The 23,578-nt window shown below is 36.7% G+C and overlaps 4 protein-coding genes across 4 annotated transcripts; 1 reads left to right on the top strand and 3 right to left on the bottom strand.

Annotated features, from left to right (window-relative positions):
* Positions 1 to 553: 553 nt before the first annotated feature.
* Positions 554 to 1,954, bottom strand: LOC140894609 (uncharacterized). Its single transcript, XM_073303169.1, has 2 exons — positions 1,622 to 1,954; positions 554 to 1,441 (listed from the first exon to the last, which is right to left on the bottom strand). The coding sequence occupies exons 1-2, from the start codon at positions 1,797 to 1,799 to the stop codon at positions 789 to 791; spliced, it is 831 nt and encodes a 276-aa protein (XP_073159270.1). The 5' UTR covers positions 1,800 to 1,954; the 3' UTR covers positions 554 to 788.
* Positions 1,955 to 2,145: 191 nt separating this feature from the next.
* Positions 2,146 to 5,518, bottom strand: LOC140894608 (phosphoribosylglycinamide formyltransferase, chloroplastic). The gene is made up of 5 exons (XM_073303167.1): positions 5,014 to 5,518; positions 4,703 to 4,814; positions 3,992 to 4,168; positions 3,548 to 3,674; positions 2,146 to 3,324 (listed from the first exon to the last, which is right to left on the bottom strand). The coding sequence occupies exons 1-5, from the start codon at positions 5,396 to 5,398 to the stop codon at positions 3,211 to 3,213; spliced, it is 915 nt and encodes a 304-aa protein (XP_073159268.1). The 5' UTR covers positions 5,399 to 5,518; the 3' UTR covers positions 2,146 to 3,210.
* Positions 5,519 to 7,648: 2,130 nt separating this feature from the next.
* LOC140894308 (uncharacterized) lies at positions 7,649 to 9,258 on the top strand. The gene is made up of 7 exons (XM_073302782.1): positions 7,649 to 8,014; positions 8,110 to 8,172; positions 8,328 to 8,420; positions 8,508 to 8,582; positions 8,667 to 8,857; positions 8,948 to 8,962; positions 9,058 to 9,258. Exons 2-7 carry the CDS (start codon positions 8,115 to 8,117, stop codon positions 9,256 to 9,258), a joined length of 633 nt encoding a protein of 210 aa, XP_073158883.1. The 5' UTR covers positions 7,649 to 8,014; positions 8,110 to 8,114.
* A 4,062-nt stretch (positions 9,259 to 13,320) lies between these two features.
* LOC140894296 (uncharacterized) lies at positions 13,321 to 21,565 on the bottom strand. The gene is made up of 2 exons (XM_073302769.1): positions 20,914 to 21,565; positions 13,321 to 13,496 (listed from the first exon to the last, which is right to left on the bottom strand). The coding sequence occupies exons 1-2, from the start codon at positions 21,563 to 21,565 to the stop codon at positions 13,321 to 13,323; spliced, it is 828 nt and encodes a 275-aa protein (XP_073158870.1).
* Between the last annotated feature and the right edge of the window lie 2,013 nt (positions 21,566 to 23,578).

The raw sequence follows: 23,578 nt of genomic DNA, 5'->3' as shown, positions 1-23,578 counted from the left end.
ATTTCTACCTTTAATGAGCTTGTATGAAAATAGATATTGTCGTATACTCGATCTCAATTCTACTTTTAATGAACTAGAATAAAACTCAAACTCAAGCTCCCTTCTATACTTGAAGGGCTGGAAAACAAGCTCGTCTAACGAGCTTGTTTAATGAGTTATTGAGGTCGCTTAATGTATCAACTATGAGCTTGAACTCGAGCTTGACTTTTAATATATATATGATAAATGATTGAGCTTGTGCTATTCATTGTTTAGTAATTTCAAGACAAACGGTTCTCGTGCTTTTATATACATTGAGTGAACCGACCTGCAGGTTGATATTGTTAGGCTCCGACTTATTTAAGTAATTGGAGTTTGTACGTTGTTATTAAGAATAATAATTATGAAAATGAGTCTCACAAAACCTTTCCACAATAATTTTTTTTTTTCCTGTTATGAAAAGGTATGGTTCGTTTCTATAATGATTAGTTGCTAGTAAAGTAATAGTATAGATATGGTAATTTTTCATCATCGCAAGTGCATCTAAATCGTGTGTGCAGAAGAGACCGGGTAGTTTAAAAAGTAATCCCAAGTGTTATTTTTTGAAGAACAAGGATCCTCTGTCTCACTTCTTCCAGCCACAAGTGAACATCATCAACTCAGTAAAATTGAAGTTATTCAACCTAAGGAAACAAAGTGCAGCAAATTCCAAACAGAAAACGAGTTACATAGACGTGTTCTCAGCTAATACTTAGAGAACTACATAACTGAAGCAAAAGACATCATTCGTGGCTGGCTAGAACAAAAGCCTACAGCACAAAATAGGAAAGGAACAACCCACAGTACACAAAAGAAAGCACGTTCGATGTGGTGGTGGCTGAAGACGGTGGTGGAGGAGTGAGTGTTGGTGGAGGTGGAGTTGCGGACGGGGGGTGAATTGGAATCGGCTCCGGTGGTGTTGGCACTGGCAAAGGCTTCGGTTGTGTGGGTGGTGCTGGTGCAGGCTCTGGCTGAATGGGGGGCAAAGGCTTCGGTTGTGTGGGTGGTGCTGGCGCAGGCTCTGGCTCTGGCTTAACGGGGGGCAAAGGCTTCGGTTGTGTGGGTGGTGCTGGAGCAGGCTCTGGCTCTGGCTCTGGCTCTGGCTGAATGGGGGGCGAAGGCTTCGGTTGTGTGGGTGGTGCTGGTGAAGGCTCTGGCTGAGAGGGTGGCGGAGGCTTCGGTTGCGTGGGTGGTGCTGGTGAAGGCTCGTGTTGAGAAGGCTCAACTTGGACGGGTAGCTTCATCCCATTCTTGCAGTTTTCGAAGTTCCCACTAGTGAAGTATCTGGTCCCTTCCTTCTCCAGCGTAACGTCGTTTAAGCCATCAGCATACATTCTGATGGGGTTTGTGATGTCGCAGGATATGAATTCCTCCAGGCTTTGAAGCTCTGCAATGGTTTCTTCTGCTGCCGGGTACCTAAACCCTGTTTTAAACAAACAAACACCTCAGGCTCAGCTTCTTAAATCAAAATTTTCCCAAGAAAAATAGAAGGAAAAAAAAAAACAAGAATTGAGTGGTGAGCTCTGGCTTAACTTATCTTAATTCCCATCCAAATATTGAAAACATGAACATCAAGAAAACCACTAAGCGAGATAATACTCACATATTTTGTCACCAACTCTGAAAACCCGACCCATCAACCAAGAGCTAACTTTCAAATCGGAGCTCCAACCATCGTCCCCTCCGACGACATGGTGTGTCTGGGCTAAAACCTCCGTTCCAAAGAAGGCAACAAACAGAAGAAACATGGCAGCAAAAGCCTTGAACACGACTTGAGCCATTTTACAGTGCAGCGATTCTTTACGTTTTCACCACTCCAAAACTAACTTTAGCTAAGTGGGTAGTTTCCTATAAATAAGGAGAAAGTGTACATGGGGGTAGGTGGGAAGCTAGGCAGGTCAGTAATTTGGCACGGATATTATTTTACCTTTTTACATTATTACACCTACCCTACTCATGACTTGCCTGTTAGGTTGAATTTTACCGCCATTTTCAATCTTTTATAATCTTGCTTTTTCTTCTTTTTTTTTTCTCTTCTAGACTAGACTAGACTAGATGATGCTGCTAGTGGTCAAAACTTGAGTGTGGGGAAATGCGATTGGCACTAAATTATGTTTTGGAAGCAACATCATGGGACACGTAACACGTTGTTATATTAACTTATTATGAGCGGGATTCGAGATAAATTGTTTATTTCTTAGGCGTTTTAAACGTGGGCTGGGGATCAAAGTTCGAGATGATTATTTGACCTTTCATAAAATATCAAAGTAAACAGTCTCGTTTTCCTAGATATAGTACAGACTCATCTCTCTGATGATATTTTGAATTTTGATAGACACATGTCCAATAATGTACGCTAAAAGGTGAAATGATGGTGCCCAACCTAATGAGTGGAAATTCAAAATCATTTGGATGAAAACACGTGCAGTTCTATATTTCACAAAAGAAATCCTATACATCCGTTGGATCAATCATATTTCTCGAGGCGAGAAGATTAGTTGGCATGCCTGGCTCGCCATTGACTCCCACTTTGGTCAAGAAAATCCTGAGCATTAGAGATGAGTTTGTGGCTTATATAGTTATATAGGATCGGGGCTTTTGATGGAGTTGATAATATCTCTGCTCCTTTCATGATTCCATGGTTATGTTCAACATATTATCGAGATAAAGATGATACAGAAGTTCACTGTCCCATAGAGTGTTTCTAATGAGCTACAACACGCTATCGAGGTCGTCGTATCCGTGACAAAGTTCATAGACATAATCTCGTCGTATTTTCTTGTACGCCACTTACATCAAACAGATATCCTTATAATTAACCACTGATGCCAGAAACATGAGAACGTCTCAGCTTCATCAGGCAGCCGGCTGAAGCAAACTGTATTTCGAAAAAAAATAGTTGGTAATACAAAATACACCAGTTTTTGGGAGCCAGTTTCACCATCCAATACATTCACATTCGTGCTAGAATGGATACAAAGGCATCAACCTGACACCGTAATAGGTATTCAATAATACCAATATTCAAAAAGGGGCCGATAGAATTTACACTCTTCAAAAGTGTAGGCACATAACTTGAATTGATGATATGATGCAAGAAGACGACACCAGGCCAAAATATTCACTCAATGATAACACCAAGATGCGATCTACCAAAGGTAATGCAAGCTAACATTGTGCAATGTCAATTTGCTAGGTATATTCATGAGGGTTTCCTTTGCTTTTGATAAGAGGGACACCATCTTTGCGCCAGGTGATCCGGTCTTCACATAATGCTGAGACTGCCTCAACATATAATTTATGCTCCTGTCACAAAATAATTGTATTTTGTCAGTATAATTTATAAAACCGCATAAACGTAAATACTTGACCCAACCAGAAAGAATTTATACTGGCATTTCTGCACCAGAAGGGTGTAGCATCTATGTTTCTTATCCTTTGGACAGTTTAGCATTGTATTCAAACAGTTTGATATGGAAGCAAGTATAATTGAATGATGAGGTCTAGTAGTTCATTATTAATTAGAAACCTCATGGAGAACCCTTGCAGCTAGCTCTTCAGGTGTGTCATAAGCAAGCACAGGAACGATCCTTTGGGCGAGGATACGACCCGTATCATATTGTTCGTCAACAAAATGGATTGTAGCACCAGAATACCTATAAAAGAAAGTTAAAAAGAAGGTAATCGTCAACAAAATGGATTGTAGCACCAGAATACCTATAAAAGAAAGTTAAAAAAGAAGGTAAGATGATAAAGGAGGTCAACGTGCTGGTTTTAGGATTTCTGCAGAAGTGAGTTGATAAACACTATTGCTTAGATATAAAGTCAGAGTGGAAATCAAAATTTAATGCTCATAAGAAAATTGAAAAACTGCCAACCAAGCACAATCAAATATTTTATCGGACTCATATAGATTAATATCCCCCAAGATTACAGCAATAACAATACTCGAAAGGACTTCGAAGTTTCATACCTCGCCCCAGAAGCAATGACTGCTTTATGCACCTTTATACCATAGTATCCTTTGCCACCAAATGCTGGAAGAAGTGATGGATGAATGTTCAATATCGAATTTGGAAAAGCTCGGATCAGCTCAGTGGGAATAAGTTTGAGATAACCAGCCAAAAGAACAAAATCTACCTTGTAGGATCTGTTCATAGGTAATATGAAACTAAACTCGGTAAGATAAATCACCAGAAAAAGGAATGTAAATGCTTGACGATATTTTGCTAGAAGAGGGGATGAAAATCGGTTTCTGCTTTCCCTCGAGATGGTAATAATACATAATAGTAAGCCAAAAAAATAAAAATACAACAAAAAACACATGGAGACAACATAGTGAAAGAGCTCAAATAACGCTTTTCAGAAAATGACTGATGTCAATTACCTAACCACTAACCAGATAGATTAACTCAAACCTGAGCAACATAATGCCAAGAATTCTGTGCCTACACTTTAATTTATTTATCTTTAAGACAAGTAAATTCTCGGAAACCCTTGAGGTGGCAACTTATCATGTAGGAGGCAAAACTTATAGTTTTAGAAAAATTTAATTACAATAATCAAGTTGGAAAATTATTCGCTGGAATGGGCAATTATTCTCCTTATTTGCGGCCCTTACCTGCATCAAACCACAAGTTCTAGTGCCACAAAAATGTGTACTGTCAGAAAATAGAGATCTGACCTCAGAATAGTTACAAGATCTTCTGCAGAAATACCCTCTTGCGCATCTTTCAGTTTATGAACAATATAAACAGGGATACCCTTCTGACGGGCAAACTCCGCCCCTCCACATTCTGTATGAAATATTGAAATGTGACCACAGAAAATACAGAGTTTGGTTTAATAATCATGAAAACTATTATGACATGAAAATAATCGATCTCAAAATTTGGACTAATAGTGATAAAGTAGAGATCTTTGGCCGTTTAAGAATCAACTACAATGCTACGCCGCATCTATGCGAATAATTGCTGAAATTTACATGAAAAATACCAGGTTTATTGGTGACCAAAACAGCGATGTCACCGTGAACAGACCCACTAAGACTTGCCTCATAGATGGACCTGAAATTGGAGCCTCCGCCAGATACAAAAACCGCCAAATTTTTCTTTCGAATTTCTGAGACTTGGTTATCTTTTCCTACATCGAGGCTCCCTTCACTCTCAAGTCTCACGACGTGATTTATGAACCGCAAATTCCTTCTCGAAAGTGCGCGAGGATAAAAAGAACGATGAATTTTGAAAGAAACCCAGCTTGGGCAACGGATTTTGGATGAAATTGGAGTAGAAATTTGTGCCACTGAATAGATTTCAGAGGATCGAATCGATGGAATAGCTGAATGGAAAGGGTTCCGGAATTGAGCTGTCTGGGTTTCCATAGAACTGCAATAACTGAAAAATGGAGAAAAATAATTATAATAATATAAGTTAGGGTTTATGCTCTGCTGTTGCCATGTCAATGGGGTTTAACGATTTTAGTGCTCACGGACCATTTCCGATTTACGGATCATAGTTGATATATAAGTGCGGGGAAAATGAGGATATGGAACCCGTCTTGTTTTTATTTGAGCAAATAGACCTCAGAATGAAAAAGACAATTTTACCCTTAAGTAAAAATCTTAAGTTGAATAAAAAGAAAATCCAAAATGAGATATAAACCATTTTAACACTCGTCGACTCAGTAAATGATTTCTCGACTGATGTAATTAACTGGTTTACTGCAATTTCAATTTTCTCTCTGTCTACTTTTCAATTTTTAACGGAACCGTCGGAACGAAACCCTATTGAACGGCCGTTGAAGCCCTCCTTCGTCGTCGTCGTAGCTCTTTTACTCCCCGTAACCTCTTTCGTTCTCGACAAGCAGCATTGCAGCAATGGCAGAGGAAAACGTTTCTGTAAGTCATCGAGAAACCTAGGTTTTTCTATTTTCATATGTTTGTCCATTCCTAGCCCCTAGGGAAACAGTAGTACAGTCATAGTAGATTTCAACCATTTCCGAATGTTTTGTTTCATATCTCGACTTATGTTGTAATGAATGTCGACTGTATTACTTAGCACGTTGATAAGAATCTCTACTGCATTACGTTGGACGAATCTCGACTATGTGCCGACCGATTTGCTTCATATATCGACTGATGAAGTTATGAATCTCGACTGTATTACTTACCAGGAATTATCGACCATTTCCCGATCGATTTCTTTCTTAACTCGACTGTATCATATTTTAATCTCGACTGATTCATTTAACTTATTATTTTGATATTGACTTTTTTTTGAACATTTATTGCTTCTGATTTCAGTCGTAATTAGGTATTCATTGATTTAATACATTTTCAGGTTGTTCTTAAAAGAAAAGGGTTCAAAATTGATCGTTTTTCTTGCAAACTGACTACATTGGGACGGTACGTAGATGTTTCTGAAAAGATAATGAAGTATCTTAATCCGGTCGAGATGGAAGTCATGATGAGCAGAACACAATTTGGTCACCTGATATGTAGTGCAAATTGTTATAAATTGTCTGGGAGTTTGTTATGGTATTTGATAAGTAGGCAGACATTAGACTCACCGAAAAATGAATTCTGGATGGTGATTCGAAAGAGACCTATAAGATTTTCAAAACTAGAGTTTTGTTTGATCTCAGGGCTTAACTGCTCCAAAGATATTCCTGAGATTCCAATGAATTTAGATTTTAAAGCTAGACATTTTTGGGATATGGGTGTGGTCTTTGTGCGAAACTTGGAGGATAGGCTTGGTGTGTTGAGCAGCGAGGGCGGTGATGAGGTCAATCTTGAGAAGTTAAAACTAGCGTGCCTTCTTTTTGTCGCTGGTGTTCTGTTGACCAAGAGAACTTGGCAATCTGTGACCGTGGGCACCGAGTGGCTTAGGTTAGTGGAAGACTTTGATGTTTTTAATAGATATCCTTGGGGGTCTTGCGCATATGATGTAGTCCTTGCTAGCTTGCGGTCGATGAATTTAAGTGACAAATTGAAAGAAAGGAATGAAAAAAAACAGAATTCGCTCACATACACCATTGCAGGTTTCATCAATCCATTACAAGTAAGAAGTCATCTTGATTTGTCATTTTTTGTAATAATATCATTTGAGTCATATTTTTTTTTATTAAATAGAAATATTATATAATTGCAGATCCTGTCCTACAAATGCATACCTGGCGTTGTGGACAGTTTTGCAACTCATTTAGATAAGGCTGGTCTACCACTTCCGCGTATGTGTCGTTGGAGCACGAAGGACTGGAGCAGCAAGAATGCTCCTAAGAAGGAAGAAATTAATTCATGCTTCAAATCCCTTGACAATGTAAGTAAAGTAATTGTTTTGTTACTTAGATATATGGTATTCATTCATAAATCCATTACTCGCATTAAATTATGAATATTACTTGTAGGCTGTCATTGTCGGGATCCTTGCTCCCACTGACGAGGAGCGTATGTCAGCACACTTCAGCACTGGAATATTTGAAGACCCTTCTCCAGATCATGTGATTGATCAAATCATTGATTTTATGGCCCAAGGGAAGAAGGTGTACTGCTGCCAGCGTCCCTTTTCCCGTTTTGTTCATACACCGGATGTGAATATTCCTTCGGGGAACCCGCCGTCACACATCCATGATCGGTCACCTGATACCCAAAATGAGATGACAAACCCTCTGGTGTCCAATAGCCCCAATAATTCCACGATCCCGCCACCATCTCCAATCAATGCCAGTGGCTTGCAGCCGCCTAAGCCAAATGAAATTCAGATGTTAGGAGACATGATGCGTGCCATGCAGACATCCATTGATTTCATGGGGACGGTGATGCAAACTTCAATGAACGAGATGCGAGCCGAGTTTGTTGAGGTGCGAGGTGAGGTCGCTGAGATGCGTGGTGAGTTTGCTGATATGAGACAGAAGATGACAGAGTTGGAAGATATATTGCGAGCCCATCTTGCTGTCTTTTCTAGTAGCACTCAGCAGCAGCCAAAACCTCACTAGTCACGTATGAATTTGTTTTGTTTGTGTCCAAATACCATACCATTCTTTTGAATCCTAACAACACGCTAAAATGACATGTTTATTTATTTTTCTATACAGAAGAAATGTCTTCCAATGAGGGAAGAGAGAAGGATCCTCAGTCACCACCTCACCATGAACCACGTACGTGTTTGTCATGTTAGAATCCCTTACTTTTCTGTACTACGAACAACATTCTTAGTTCAATTGCATCTTTCGATCCTTAATGTCAAATTCCTTACCCTTTTTGTGATCCTAACAACATACTAAAATCACTTGTGTTAATCTTTGACGATTAGTCGTCACTTTGGCTAATGCGGAGCTTGGATCCCGGACAGATGAAGAAGCGGATGTTGATGCAGATCCGAAGTCACCCCCACATTGTGAGCCATGTATGTGTTCCGACGTATTAGAATCTCCAAGTTTTATGTGATCCTAACAACATCCTAAAATCACTTCTTGTAATATTTGATCACTAGTCGTCAGTCAGGCAAAAAATCATGAAGAAGTGGCTGCAGATTCTACACTGCAATTACGACGACCACCACCTACCGGTATGGTTCAAGTCCTTAATTAAATATGGTTTGGGCCATTTATTACATGTAGTTGACTATTTTATTTATTCCAATGTGTTTAAGAATACTGTGTTGAGGATGAGCCGAAGATGATTGTATTCAGTCACCTAACACCCGTGCGCGAGAGGAAGGTGCTGAGATCATCTGCCGTTTCAACCCCCTTTCACGCACCCATGTATGGCGCCAACACTGCACTTCAAGGTCAAGAGTTTGAGAAGCGGTACTTGTTTAGAGTCAGGCGTGATTGGCCCAAGGTTGAGATAGAGATAAGGAAATTGCGGGCCAAACAAAAACATGGGAAATATGATTGAAACTTTTTTCGTAATCTTATGACCCCTGAACAGTGGTTAGAATATGATGTGAGTGCCCCATGTCAACATATTTTGATTCAATTGTCATTACATGCATGTGTATTGTGTTTTATATATACCTTTAACATATTTTTATGATCCAGCATATGACAGAGTGTATTCGTGGCCTCCTGAGCTTACAGAAGTTGTACCCAGAAATATTAGCTGAGAACGTTTCTTTGATGAACGTTAATTTCGCACAGTTGTTCCAAACAGAGTACTCAAGCATGGACAAGCCAATTGACGTTGAGCAACTCACAAGCCACATTATTGGATGTGTAGAAGATTGGCCCTCGTCCTCTTGATGGTCTTCGATTTTGGTTCTAGCACCTATCCATCTACCCAACCATTGGGTTACGATGATGGTTTACATCAAGGAACAACTAATTTACTTTCTGGATTCAGATATAAGTGCGACAACTCAAAGAAACTTCGACAAAGCTGTGAAGGGCGTCATTAGCTTGGTCCCGGAAACTCTGAGATCCCTGGATTTTGAAGGTGCAGAAAGGATTTGGACGTGCGTTAGGTTGTGTGCATTTCCCCAGCAGAAAACAAGGTCTTCCATTTACGTTACTTGTCATCAATGTTTTGTACTATAATGTTTAAGTAATATTTGGTCTATAGTGAAAGCTAATTATCTTCTTTAAGTGCAGTGGCGAGTGTGGTTTGTATGCTTTGAGGTCAATTGCTGCTGACATGAGCAATGGCGATCCATATCAACTGAATGATGATGTCATTGCCGATTTCAGAAAATTTTTGACCACGGCGATTTGACTCAATGACTGGTCCCTCCCAGCTATTGATGAGATTTGATGTAAGCACAATTAATTTGTTCATGCGAACAATATAAAATTGGCATTGTACGCTATATTTATTTGTAGTAGAAATCAATTTTGTCTGTATGAATGAGTTTTAATCAACTGATATATGTAATTGTAATCTGGTCGATAGCAAAATCATCGACGATCGATTATTATATGAAGTCGACCGACGTTATTCACACTCGACCGAAGGCATTCTTTATTTATTTACTATGTATAATTATAATTGTAAACTAATACGATGAGTACGAATATTATTAGGAGGACGAGGAATATAAATACTATTATTTTAATCAATTGATATATGTAATTGTAATCTGGTCGATAGCAAAATCATCGACGACCGATTATTATATGAAGTCGACCGATGTTATTCACACTCAACCAAAGGAATTCTTTATTTATTTAATATGTATAATTATAATTGTAAACTAATACGATGAATACGAATATTATTAGGAGGACGAGGAATATAAATACTATTATTTTAATCAACTGATATGTATAATTGTAATGTGGTCGATAGCAAAATCATCGACGACCGATTATTATATGTAGTAGACCGACGTTATTCACACTCGACTGAAGGAATTCTTTATTTATTTAATATGTATAATTATAATTGTAAACTAATACGATGAGTACGAATATTATTAGGAGGACGAGGAATATAAATACTATTATTTTAATCAATTGATATATGTAATTGTAATCTGGTCGATAGCAAAATCATCGACGACCGATTATTATATGAAGTCGACCAACGTTATTCACACTCGACCAAAGGAATTCTTTATTTATTTAATATGTATAATTATAATTGTATACTAATACGATGAATACGAATATTATTAGGAGGACGAGGAATATAAATACTATTATTTTAATCAACTGATATGTATAATAGTAATGTGGTCGATAGCAAAATCATCGACGACCGATTATTATATGTAGTAGACCGACGTTATTCACACTCGACTGAAGGAATTCTTTATTTATTTAATATGTATAATCATAATTGTAAACTAATACGATGAGTACGAATATTATTAGGAGAACGAGAAATATAAATACTATTATTTTAATCAATTGATATATGTAATTGTAATCTGGTCGATAGCAAAATCATCGACGACCGATTATTATATTAAGTCGACCGACATTATTCAAACTCGACCGAAGGAATTCTTTATTTATTTAATATGTATAATTATAATTGTAAACTAATACGATGAATACGAATATTATTAGGAGGACGAGGAATATAAATACTATTATTTTAATCAACTGATATGTATAATTGTAATGTGGTCGATAACAAAATCATCGACGACCGATTATTATATGTAGTAGAATCATCGAGGACGAGGAATATAAATACTATTATTTTAATCAACTGATATGTATAATTGTAATGTGGTCGATAGCAAAATCATCGACGACCGATTATTATATGTAGTAGACCGACGTTATTCACACTCGACCGAAGAAATTCTTAATTTATTTAATATGTATAATTATAATTTTAAACTAATACGATGAGTACGAATATTATTAGGAGGACGAGGAATATAAATACTATTATTTTAATCAATTGATATATGTAATTGTAATCTGGTCGATAGCAAAATCATCGACGATCGATTATTATATGAAGTCGACCGACGTTATTCACACTCGATCGAAGGAATTCTTTATTTATTTAATATGTATAATTATAATTGTAAACTAATACGATGAATACGAATATTATTAGGAGGACGAGGAATATAAATACTATTATTTTAATCAACTGATATGTATAATTGTAATGTGGTCGATAGCAAAATCATCGACGACCGATTATTATATGTAGTAGACCGACGTTATTCACACTCGACCGAAGGAATTCTTTATTTATTTAATATGTATAATTATAATTGTAAACTAATACGATGAGTACGAATATTATTAGGAGGACGAGGAATATAAATAATATTATTTAAATCAACTTATATGTATAATTGTAATCTGGTCGATAGAAAAATCATCGACGATCGATTATTATATGTAGTAGACCGACTGGACCATCGATCGACCGGATTCCTGTTTTATTTATTATGTATAATTATAATTAAATTTGTACAACTTTTCCAAAAAAAAATAATAATTAAATTTGTACCCGTGAATTTGGCATGGAAATGACCTTGAGGATAGCATAATCAATTTTAAGGTATTCCTTGATATCCCCAACAGGCAACAACACTTTGAGGATGTTTCATGTTTTTCATGCCATTCCGATCAAAGTTTTTGGGTACCATGTCTTTCACGAACCATGATCATGCAAAGAGAGTTCTCTATCAATCTGAGTGACAGATAACTATATTTGCATTACCGCTAAACTTTGCTCGGAATGGCAGGAGAAAGCTGAAAATTCCGAGGCTTCTGGCATAATCTGCTTCGTGGGTGATCACCTTAAAGAACTTGCTCCGTCCATATTTGCTCATATTATATACTTAACCTTCGATTTGTTTGTTTCGAAATGATCACAGATGTTGTGCTTTTATAATCAGAAATCAGAAGTCAGGGTAGGTTAAGTGTGAAGAGTCTGGGAACCCGAACAGTCGCGTGACTATTCGATGGATTTGCATAGACATAAAGCACTGTTTATAGACAAACATTGAAATACGTAATAAAAAAAAGTAAAAAATAGATTGTTGATGATTAGTACGTCTGTATATAATTATTATTATTAAATTGATGATTAGTATTATAGATAATACGTGTTGCAATTCTTTATTTCTCTCTTTGAACTTGTAGATTAAGATTTTCTTTTTTTTTTTCGTCATAATTCACAATAAAAATCTAACAGAACAAATACAAAAAAATAATTTATATAATAACAAAAATATATTGTTGATATGAGATTTAATATAAGTACAATATAAAACATATTTTAGATCGTAATAAATTATTAAACATTGAATACGAATATAATTCGTTGGTCGATAGCAAATTCCGCGACGACCGGTTAATATATTGGGTCGACCGACATTATTCACATTCGATCGAGGGTATTATTTAATATTTAATTATTCTCCGTTTGGTAGCAAAATCATCGACGACCGGTTATTATGTGGAGTAAACCTTCATTCACAATCGACTACCGTTTGTAATTAAATATAATATATTAAGCCTTTTTTTAGGGTATATAATATTTTGAACTAAGACTGTTGACATTTAGGTTGTATTGTTATTATTATCTTCATTAAAGTTGCAAGAATTATCAACACATGTGTAACGAAAAACTCATTAACGAAACATAATTTTATATAATAAAAGGAAATTTTTACAACCCTAAATCTTGAAGTAGTGAATGTTTCCATTCAGAAACCCAAGAGTACAAGTCAGAGTTAGAGTGATCATAGGCGATTTTCATAAAATTATAAGAGTAAAAAATTTTCCTCACATATTTAGACTCTTTCATTAACATTAAACGGCGAACATTTTCATCTTTGAAAATGTCCATGGAATTCGAAATGCGGAGCTTCCTCTTAAATTTTTCCTCTACGCGATCAAGTCTTCTGGTATCTGACATTCGCCGAGGAGGTATTGGCGCTTGTCTGTACTGTACATCCTCAGCTCCTCAATCTTCGACCACGTAGACATTGCCTTCTCATAGACAAAGTCTTCGTACATCCTCTTCACATGTTGTATGTAGTGGTTGACGTTGGAACTGTCGCCTGCCATTGGAAAGTGAATGCGAGAGAGGAGAAGAAAATAAAGAGAAGAGGGCAAGAGTTTGAGCAGAACGTAATATTACGTAAACACGTAAATGCACTATTTATAGACAAACATTGAAAGTTGCAAATGTGTATTCATCCTTATCGTGAGTATCCGATGCGATGGGACGTTTTGAATGCATGTTCTCAATTAATACGCTATATTAATTGGTTGACGTCTCTTCGGTGAACTAATCGTAAACGTAATTTCGTAAGTACTGTTTACACGGTAATATTATTATCATTATTATTATCATTAGGAAAACAAATGAAAAAAACCCTATTGATGGAAACCCAGTTACACGCAGGTAAGGTCCGTAATGACTCTTCTTGTATTACCAACATAACCAACATAGTGGAAAATAAATACTATTTAACATTACAATGCAAGAAAAACAAAACAAATTAGTAATGGAAACACGAAATAATACAATATCGGAATGAGAAAAAAAAATCTATCAGTACTGATGGAACCCATAATACGTATTTTGAAAATAGATACTATTTTGGGGAGATGTCAAGGAAGAAAGACAGACGATGAGAGTTCAGAGCCTCTCAGAGTGCGTGTACCGGCCTTTTTAACGAATCTCGCCTATAAACATTATATATTTATAATAATAACATAATAACATTAAGATAATAAAGGGAACCTAGTAATAACCAGAAGACAAAAGAAAAAAATAAAAAATGAACAACGGGACAAAAATAAATACAATTGCAGTTCTTAAATCCCTCGATTTGCGTGTTGTCTTCGGGTTGCGCAAACAGCATGCACATGCGTGCTGAGCCCTCGATATGCGTGTCTTTTTTGGAGTAATATTATTCATGAACTGAACTGGAAAATAAATAATCATGCGCATGCGTGCTGATCCCTCGGTATGCGTGTCTTCTTTGGAGTAATATTATTCATGAACTGAATAGGGCAATAGGAACGTGATAACGTGATCGATTGATATTTATTAGAAGGCCACGTGACAATCCTGTGAATATTTGTACTTTACATTGCTACATAACCTCGAATACCGCAAAAGTAAAATAGTGATAAAGAATCGAATCCAGACTCATTAGCGTGTCTTTTTGGGGTTGCGCGCTTGAACTTGTCGGGTTTCACCAAACCCGCAATAAGACGCCCTAAACCCCAAATAATTCTAAACCCTAAACCCTAAACCCTAAATTCAAAACCCTAAACCCTAAATTCCACTATTATGAAATTTGTTCCATGGAGATTGTATCATATTATTTCAAAGGTTATGATTGTGATTATTCGAATTTATAAACATGATTACATCCCTATCATAATGTAAGATTAAGATTAGTGCGACATTTGGTAGAGAAGAAAGTATCGTTCTCACCATTGGATTAAGACTGGAATCATCATGTGCGTGCAGAATCTATTCAATATAATGTGATACAACATGATTTGACCCATATTAAACACAAAGGATGCCCACGCTACCGTCTCGACCGCTGTCCGACCGAATATAATGATTGATCGACCGAATATATTTGCTTGTCGACCCCTTCACGTTGAGCTTTAAATAGGCTCTGTTTTGACTCCTATTTCCCCAACATTTGTTTGTGCTTAACCATAGTCCTCTGACCTCTCCTATCTAACAAGCATCGGCCTCAAGAATAAAATACCATATGCAATTTTATCTGAGATTACGATACAATTCAATAATCAGAGATATGCTAAAATTTTACTAAAAACTTGAGAGAAAGTATATATATATTTATTTGTCCTGCTTGAGAGAAAAGAAAATATGTTTTTTTTTAAAAATTTTTATGGAAAACCATCATATATCAATAAATTTGGTTATTCAACTTAACCAATTGGGTTATGATTATGAATTACACGTTATTGCTTACGATTATGATTAAGATTACAGTATTACGTAATATGTATATGTTATTAAACAGTCGGCGTCTATGTAATAGGCGACTGATTATTATTTGGTTGTCGACTGTTGAAAACTTGATATGCTAACGTGATCGATTGATATTTATTAGAAGGCCACGTGACAATCTTGTGAATATTTGTACTTTACATTGCTATATAACCTTGAATACTGCGAAAGTAAAATAGTGATAAAGAATCGAATCCAGACTCATTAGCGTGTTTTTTAGGGGTTGCGCGCTTGAACTTGTCGGGTTTCACCGGACCCGCAATAAGACGCCCTAAACCCCAAATAATTCTAAACCCTAAACCCTAAACCCTAAATTTAAAACCCTAAACCCTAATTTTGTTATGTTGTTTTTCGCTCCTCTTTTTCCTCGCGGCCTATGTATAGTGACTTCCCAGCTGATCATGATTTTTGGACATATTTCTTGCATAGCTTTGATCTGTTGTTCAGCTCTGGATGGTGCCAGCCTCTTTTCGCGCTTTAGTGTCGGATTTGATTTTGCTGGCCTTGAGTTGTGGATCTCCTCTAGGTTTTACTGCACAGGTTGATACCAGCCACTCTTCGCGCCTCAGTGTCCGTTTTTGATTTGCTGGGCCGAGCTGTGGTTCTCTTCTAGCTTTTGCTGCTCAGGATGACTGCTGACGTTGACTTAGTTAGCTATCTTTGATGTTATTTGTTTATACTTATTTTCTAGGGATGCTTTGGTTGTATATTTTTCGATACCATAGCTGTTCTGATGTTCTTATTACCTTTGTATAGCCTTTTGGGGAGGTCTTGGCCTAGTCCCCCTCCTCCGTTAGGTTTTATTTGTATCGATTTTTTATGTTTATATACAGGTAGGGGTCTGCCTAACCCCCCGCTTCCGGCGGTGTTTTTTTTTCAAAAAAAAAAAAATTGAAAACCCTAAACCCTAAATTCCACTATTATGAAATTTGTTCCATGGAGATTGTATCATATTATTTCAAAGGTTATGATTGTGATTATTCGAATTTATAAACATGATTACATCCCTATCATAATGTAAGATTAAGATTAGTGCGACATTTGGTAGAGAAGAAAGTATCGTTCTCACCATTGGATTAAGACTAAAATCATCATGTGCGTCCAGAATCTATTCAATATAATGTGATACAACATGATTTGACCCATATTAAACACAGAGGATGCCCACGCTACCATCTCGACCGCTGTCTGACCGAATATAATGATTGATCGACCGAATATATTTGCTTGTCGACCCCTTCACGTTGAGCTTTAAATAGGATTTTTTTGGGCAGTATATTTATTTCATAATTCGACCCATTTCTAAATACTTCAAATTTTTATTATCATTTTATAAATTTTCCAACCTTCCCAAATCATACATTATCTTCCAAGGATCGCGATGTCCTTAGTTTCTCAAGGGGGAATGATATTCTGTCAATGTGGACTACGAGCAAATTTGAGGGTTTTTTGGACCAGTGATAATCCAGGTCGGAGGTTCCATGGATGCAAAAATTGGAGGGTGAAAGTCCTGTTTTAATTTTTTTTACTTTTACGGGATTATCTTTATTTCTTATAATTTATTGCTCATTATATTATTCTAATTTTTTTTGGTCCTATTTCCTCCCTTACCGTGGCAGAGTGGTGGATGTAATTTCTTCGCATGGGAAGATCCGCCGATGTGTCGTAGGGCGATGACTATAATTCCCGAGTTGAAATGGAAACTGGTCGTGCTCGAAGATTACAAGAAAAAAGCTGAAAAAGATAACCGAAAGTTGAAGTCATTGCTTGCTGGTTCATGGTTGATTTTTATTTTGTTTACTTTGTGTTATTTTATTGGAATGTTTTATTGAATGCTTGATTATATCGAAGCTGAATAAAAATATTATTTTTCATAATAATGGTCACTAACAACTAGCAATATATACATTTATTTCGGAATTTTATTCGACTAATAATTATAATTAATAATAATTATTGGACGCAACTTCATGGCTATTTATATAGCAAAAAAATATATAGGATTGGGATCTCAAAAGACTTGACTGTTCGACCATGCTAGTCTCAAGACTAATTTCACGGGAATCGAAATCTATCTGTCTTCTTCGGATACACATTCCAAGAAAAAGGAATTTGATTCATTCTCACCCATGACCCGATATGTGGGAATAATTCAATTCATTCGACTTATAATTTAATGTGTAGGAACAATTTTGGAACAAAATCTAAAGTGCTCAACCGTATGGATTATGATTATTCACTCACCCACCCAATCTTCTTCTTCTATAAATAAAGATAAAAGGCGTTTAATTTTTCATATTCATATTCACCATTATTAAAAAAATTTCCATCTCTCCATCTCCTTCTTCGTCTTCTACCTACTCTTCTACTCTTCTCCTCTCTCGAATACAAAATTACAATAATTAATATTTTATCACTATGATTGTTGTTGATCAACTTATTATGTTGGACATTCCACACTGAAAGAGTGGGTGCCCGGTTAGCCAACTTGTGGCTAAGGGCTTTTATGACTCTATGTATAAACAATTTTTTGTTTAATATAATTTACACTTTTATAATGACATTGACTTTATCTTTATTCATATTGTTATATTATGATATACTATTGTTGTTTTGATAAAGACCTTGAATATACTATAGTGTATGTAAGATGTGATAGCACATGGAGATGACTATCATGAAACACATCTTATAGTCACTGTATATTCTAAACTGTTCCTAGTCAATTGAGCCGTCCGCAAATAAGGATAAGGATCGCTCGAGTTTGAGACTAGCATTTGCGATGCCGAGTATCACGTTTCATTGGTATGGAACATAGAGATGTTCAAAGCATGCAAATGGATATTCATATGATGAATGATCGAACTACCCTATTCGGACTTTCCAAGTGGTTATCACTTATCGAGTGGATAAAGTTCGCGGTTTTGGTTGTACACCATTAGTCCTTATTACTTGAAACATCATTGAGACTCTATATGCTAGTACTGTACTTTGACTCGTTTACCGACTCTATTGGGGTCATCAGGTGTCGGGATTGGGTACAGTTACAACACATATAGGAGTCGATGCTTTGTTGTCAAGGATTCAACACATACTTGCGAGTGTGGATATCCTATGCGATCTGAGGAGATATTAGTGTGACGAATCTCTGGCCAGAGTACATGATGTGTTTTAGGTTACTCGGTGTTCCTAGTAACACATGCGATGTCACTATTTGATCTCCAAGATGTAATGCATAGTTATCGAATCTCGAACGACTCTCGATGTACCAATGGTTGTTGATTTGATCGGGATATTTGGATGAAGGGATCGTACTGTACGCTAACCAAAATCTACTGGTTCTTGCAGGCACTATCAGTGATACCTAGGAAATCATGGGACGATGTTTCTAGGCGCTCTTACCATGATTTGTTGGGTAAGTCGGAAATTGTTGTTCCGAGTCACAAGGAGTTGTGAGCCCACGGCTAGCTGTATCCCTGAACCATTGAGGGTCACACAAGTAATGGATTACTAAACCCCGTAGAAATAGTTAAATTTAAAGAGTTATTTAATGAAAGAGAAGTTGGACTTCTTAATTAAAAGGGAGTGGGATTTCCTAAAATGACATAGGGATGCACATTTTTGGAAATCACTGAATTCGAATTCAAAAAAATTATCTTGACTCTAAAAGATGCAGAAATGGTTTCTGTGCACATTGGTGAAATCAGTTTATCAATCGGAGTCACGATGAATTTTATATTAATTTCTATATTAACAGGCTTGACTTGTTGGGCTTGAGTTATGGATTGTGGGCCCTAAGGAGTTAGAGTCCTAATACAATCATAACTTAATCTAGTCTAGAAATTATCTATAAATAGATGAGTAGTGTTCGAAAATCATAAGAATTCATTCTAGCAATTTTCGAAAAATCACTCTTAATATTTCAAGGGGATTTTCGAAATTCTCTGTCTCTTTTTGAAAAAATTCGGTCTGTGATTTTTGTGAAAAATTACATTCCGAATTAACAGATCAAATCTGTTTATTCTCTACGATAAAATTCTGATTGATTTCTAGTGCAATCAATCAGAGGGTTTCTGTTTTCTGTTCGTGGACTTATTCCGCAGATTGATCGTGAAGTCATCGGTTCCCGGGATATACAAGAAGAGCAGATTAAATTCTGTTGGTGTCCATAATCAAGCCGTTGCTTGAAGAGGTAAAAATTAAATTGTGATTTTATTTTTACTTGCATAAATTTAATCGTAAAAGTTTTGATACCCATGATATGGAATCGTTCCATATTAGAAAATAAAAATTTTAAACTTCCGCTGCACCGGGTATCAATTCTTAATTGATCTGAACACGTTTTCCAACACACACCCCGTATGGATTTCTGCCCAACCTAGGTTACAAGTTCCATCCAACTACAATAATACGAGTGGAGTCCTAATTGCAGTCCTACGTATCCTCTGTATTACCTAATAATACAAGAGGAGTCCTAACACTGCCTGCTACCGCCATGTTCACTTCAAGATGGCATCTACGTTAGGTTTTTATTCCAAATCACCTATCTAATCTTACATGAATTTATGATTTCATGAATTAATGTAAGGCTTTCGAAGACTTGGGCATCAATGTTTTATTTTCGATCGTCGCATAAACCGTTTGAAGGCCGAGATAGGTGGTGAAGAAGAAGGACTCGGATTCGAGTTAAGAAGAATTGTTGCTGCTCCTTGGTAATATATTTTATTTAGGCAATCAGTTTTTTTTACACCTAAACCCTAAACCCTAAAGTTTGGAAACAACAAAATAGATTTCCGTAATAATTTTCATTTATGTTTATGTGGAATTTTAGCTAGCAATATTTTTTATTAACAAACTTGTACCATTTTATATTTTTTATATACCAACCGACTCTCCTGGATGAATTAGGCTTCGTTAGTAACGATTGATTGAAAAGAGAATTAAAATTCTACACTCAAAGCGGTCGAGTTGGTAATATTAACAGTCGACACCATACATTAATCGGTCGACACGTTTTCCGCAAACAGACTACAAAAGTTAAATACGAATAAAATGCAAATAATAATAAATACGAAAAACCCTAACGTTTGGAAACAACAAAACAGATTTCCGTAATAATTTTTATTTATGTTTATGTGGAATTTTAGCTAGCAATATTTTTTATTAACAAACTTGTACCATTTTATATTTTTTATATACCAACCGACTCTCCTGGATTAATTAGGCTTCGATAATAACAATCGATTGAAAAGAGAATTAAAATTCTACACTCAAAGCGGTCGAGTTGGTAATATTAACAGTCGACACCATACATTAATCGGTCGTTTCATGCTGAATGAGTGACAAAAACAAAAATCAACGTCTTCTGGCATACTCCCCGACTGAAGGTATTCTTTTTAATTTTTTCCGTCCACAACGGGGAATGACTAGAGGCGGCAGCACCAATATTTCCTCCTGCACTGTCCATTCACCTGGTACTGGATAGACAGGGTCCGTATATGCTTTTAACCAATAACGTGTGGTGTAATCATCTGTACAAAGTTCATAAACAGAAATATTTTCGTTGTAGGCAGCAGCAATGGCATGTGAACATGGAATCTTGTCAATGTCAAATTTACGGCATGTGCAAGATTTACTCTGTAAATCAACTAACTCGTTGCTTGTGCTACCGTACACGCAATACTTCCCCTCAGTTGCTTCAATGACTTCATATTTTCTAGAAACGATGAAATTCTCACGAATGATTGACTCTATCGCTGGTGTGAGATGTGTAGTTGATGCAACCGCTTCTTGACGATATTTACTTCTCCAGGTTGATGTGATTCTTTGCAGTGCTTCCAATAATGCAATTATTGGAAGCTCCCTCTCCTCACGCAACCTACCATTTATTGATTCCACTCCATTCGTGGTCATGATGGAGTAACGGTTCCCGGTTTGTTTCGCTCTAGACCACCTTTCGGGAGAAGTGTTATCCTCCAAATATTTAGCAACCTCTGGAAATCTCTCTCTCAATTCTGTATACAAGGAATAAAAATCACTTTCCTTGTATGCTTTTGCCACTCGAATGAATAGCTCGGCAGCTCCATTTTTTTTGTTGCTCTTGACTTTGATGTTTTGTGACATGTGCCACATACAAAACACATGATATGCACGATTGTATAAAGATGCAACTGCATTTATGATGCCCTGGTGTCTATCTGATATTATCACCAATTAGTCGTCGTTCTCTACTATGATTTTCAATCTGCTTAGAAACCAAGACCATGACTCAGAGCTTTCCTTGTCGACAACACCCCATGCAATGGGAAATTGGTGGTGATTTCCGTCCTGTGCGGTTGCTACAAGTAGCACACCGTCATAATTTCCTTTCAAGAATGTACCATCAATGCAGACAACTTTTCTCATGAATTTGTATCCCGTAATACATGCAGCATATGCCAAGAACATGTATTTAAATCTTTTTTCTTCATCCACTTCTAAATCCGTGAAACTACCAACATTTACTTTCTCAACCATTTTTAAAAATGATGGCAACTTCCTAAAAATTCTCAACAGAATTGCCCATCATGGTGTTAAGGGCCAGTTCTTTACCTCTACGTGCCTTGAAGTATGATACCTGAACTCCCTGATTACGCATCATTGTGATTATTGATTTCGGCATAGGTGTAGTCCTTTGACCACCGAAATTTTCTAGCAACACAGCTGACACTAACCCAAAAGTAGCATGTCGATTTTTTATACTCATGCGCATCAAGTCACAGGTGTGAATGTTACAATATGTTCGAACGTTAAAACATGTTGAGTGTGGATCTTTCTTTGCACCTCGAATCCTCCAAGTACAACTATCAGCAGCACATCGAACATCATACACGGACTTGTTAGATTTCACTATTTTGAACTCAAAAGATGACTTTATTGCAAGTGGGGACAATTCAATCTGAAATTCTGCCTTATTGGAAAATACCTGCCCAATAGAAATGTTGGATCTATCACGGAATGAGTATGTACCATTGCCACATGACTCAGCTCTATCTACCAACGGAATTTTTTTTCGGATCCGATGTCCATTTAGATACCCTTCCGGCTCGGACTCAGACCGTCTTAATTGCTGCTGGTGTAATGAAGGTTCTCCTAAAATTAAAGGATCTTCAAGTTGTTCGAATGGACAAGACACGTTGAAATTCTCAGTTGTTTCCTTATCATTCTCGTTAGGAATGACAAAAAATCCATCAAAGTATTCGTCATTATGATTCAACCCCCCCCCCCCCACAGGACAAGATACGTTGACATTCTCAGTTGTTTCCTTATCATTCTCGTTAGGAATGACAAAATTTCCACCAAAGTATTCATCATTATGATTCAACCCCCCCACAGGACAAGACACGTTGACATTCTCAGTTGTTTCCTTATCATTCTCATTAGGAATGACAAAATCTCCATCGAAGTATTTGTCATTACGATTCAACCCCCCAACATTTACATCCATCGATCTGTCACGATCCTCGTCTTCACCATCAAGACCCCGCATTTCATTGCATGATCTACCATAATCAGCGACTTTACAATTGCCACAAACATCAAATGATTGTTCAAAATTAGCGATGTTATTAAATGTCATGCTATCATTACTGAGGTGCTGAGTGCTTTCAAATGCATGCACTTCGTTGTCCAGTCCAACGTTCACTTCCTCTTCTTCCACCATAACATTCAGCACGGGTCTCTTGTCTGGGGCACCAAAGTAAAGGTACACATGCAGAGTTCTATCATCCTTAATATAAAAGGGATGAGGATGACAATTAGGAACAATCGGCAAATAGCTGAATTTGGTTCTGTTAATATCACATGCCAAATCCAGAATGTTAACAACCTCATTCTTAAAAGATTCGAAATTGCATGTCTCATCGTCCACTGTGATTAAATCCCATTTACAACTTTCATGTGAAGACCATTTGAAAACATCGTGCTCATCCCGAATCCACTTTCCATTACATTGAAGGACAACATTACTGATTGTCATAACCTATAAAAATAATTAGATTAAGCATAAGCAACTTTCAAAATGAAAAAATAAATACACATGCGTTTTAACAAATTTTATTTGAATTACGAAGACGACATTGTCATGTCCAAAAGGTC

Source organism: Henckelia pumila, chromosome 4, assembly GCF_033568475.1.
Source record: "Henckelia pumila isolate YLH828 chromosome 4, ASM3356847v2, whole genome shotgun sequence".
In the NCBI taxonomy this organism is placed as follows: domain Eukaryota; kingdom Viridiplantae; phylum Streptophyta; class Magnoliopsida; order Lamiales; family Gesneriaceae; genus Henckelia; species Henckelia pumila.
The sequence above is the reverse complement of the archived record's forward strand: the minus strand, read 5'-3'. Positions and strand labels throughout refer to the sequence as shown.

Excerpts from the sequence above, each read along its gene's own strand:
- LOC140894296 (XM_073302769.1), bottom strand. The coding sequence starts at position 21,565 with ATGTCACAAAACATCAAAGTCAAGAGCAACAAAAAAAATGGAGCTGCC. Across the intron at positions 13,497-20,913 it reads CCCTGTCTATCCAGTACCAG|GCGACAGTTCCAACGTCAAC; the intron begins GTGAATGGACAG and ends TTCCAATGGCAG.
- LOC140894609 (XM_073303169.1), bottom strand. The coding sequence starts at position 1,799 with ATGGCTCAAGTCGTGTTCAAGGCTTTTGCTGCCATGTTTCTTCTGTTT. Across the intron at positions 1,442-1,621 it reads CAGAGTTGGTGACAAAATAT|GGTTTAGGTACCCGGCAGCA; the intron begins GTGAGTATTATC and ends TGTTTAAAACAG.
- LOC140894608 (XM_073303167.1), bottom strand. The coding sequence starts at position 5,398 with ATGGAAACCCAGACAGCTCAATTCCGGAACCCTTTCCATTCAGCTATT. Across the intron at positions 3,675-3,991 it reads GTCATTGCTTCTGGGGCGAG|GTATTCTGGTGCTACAATCC; the intron begins GTATGAAACTTC and ends TTTCTTTTATAG. Across the intron at positions 3,325-3,547 it reads CTGCAAGGGTTCTCCATGAG|GAGCATAAATTATATGTTGA; the intron begins GTTTCTAATTAA and ends ATTTTGTGACAG.
- LOC140894308 (XM_073302782.1), top strand. The coding sequence starts at position 8,115 with ATGTCTTCCAATGAGGGAAGAGAGAAGGATCCTCAGTCACCACCTCAC. Across the intron at positions 8,421-8,507 it reads ACCCCCACATTGTGAGCCAT|TCGTCAGTCAGGCAAAAAAT; the intron begins GTATGTGTTCCG and ends TTTGATCACTAG. Across the intron at positions 8,583-8,666 it reads ACGACGACCACCACCTACCG|AATACTGTGTTGAGGATGAG; the intron begins GTATGGTTCAAG and ends AATGTGTTTAAG.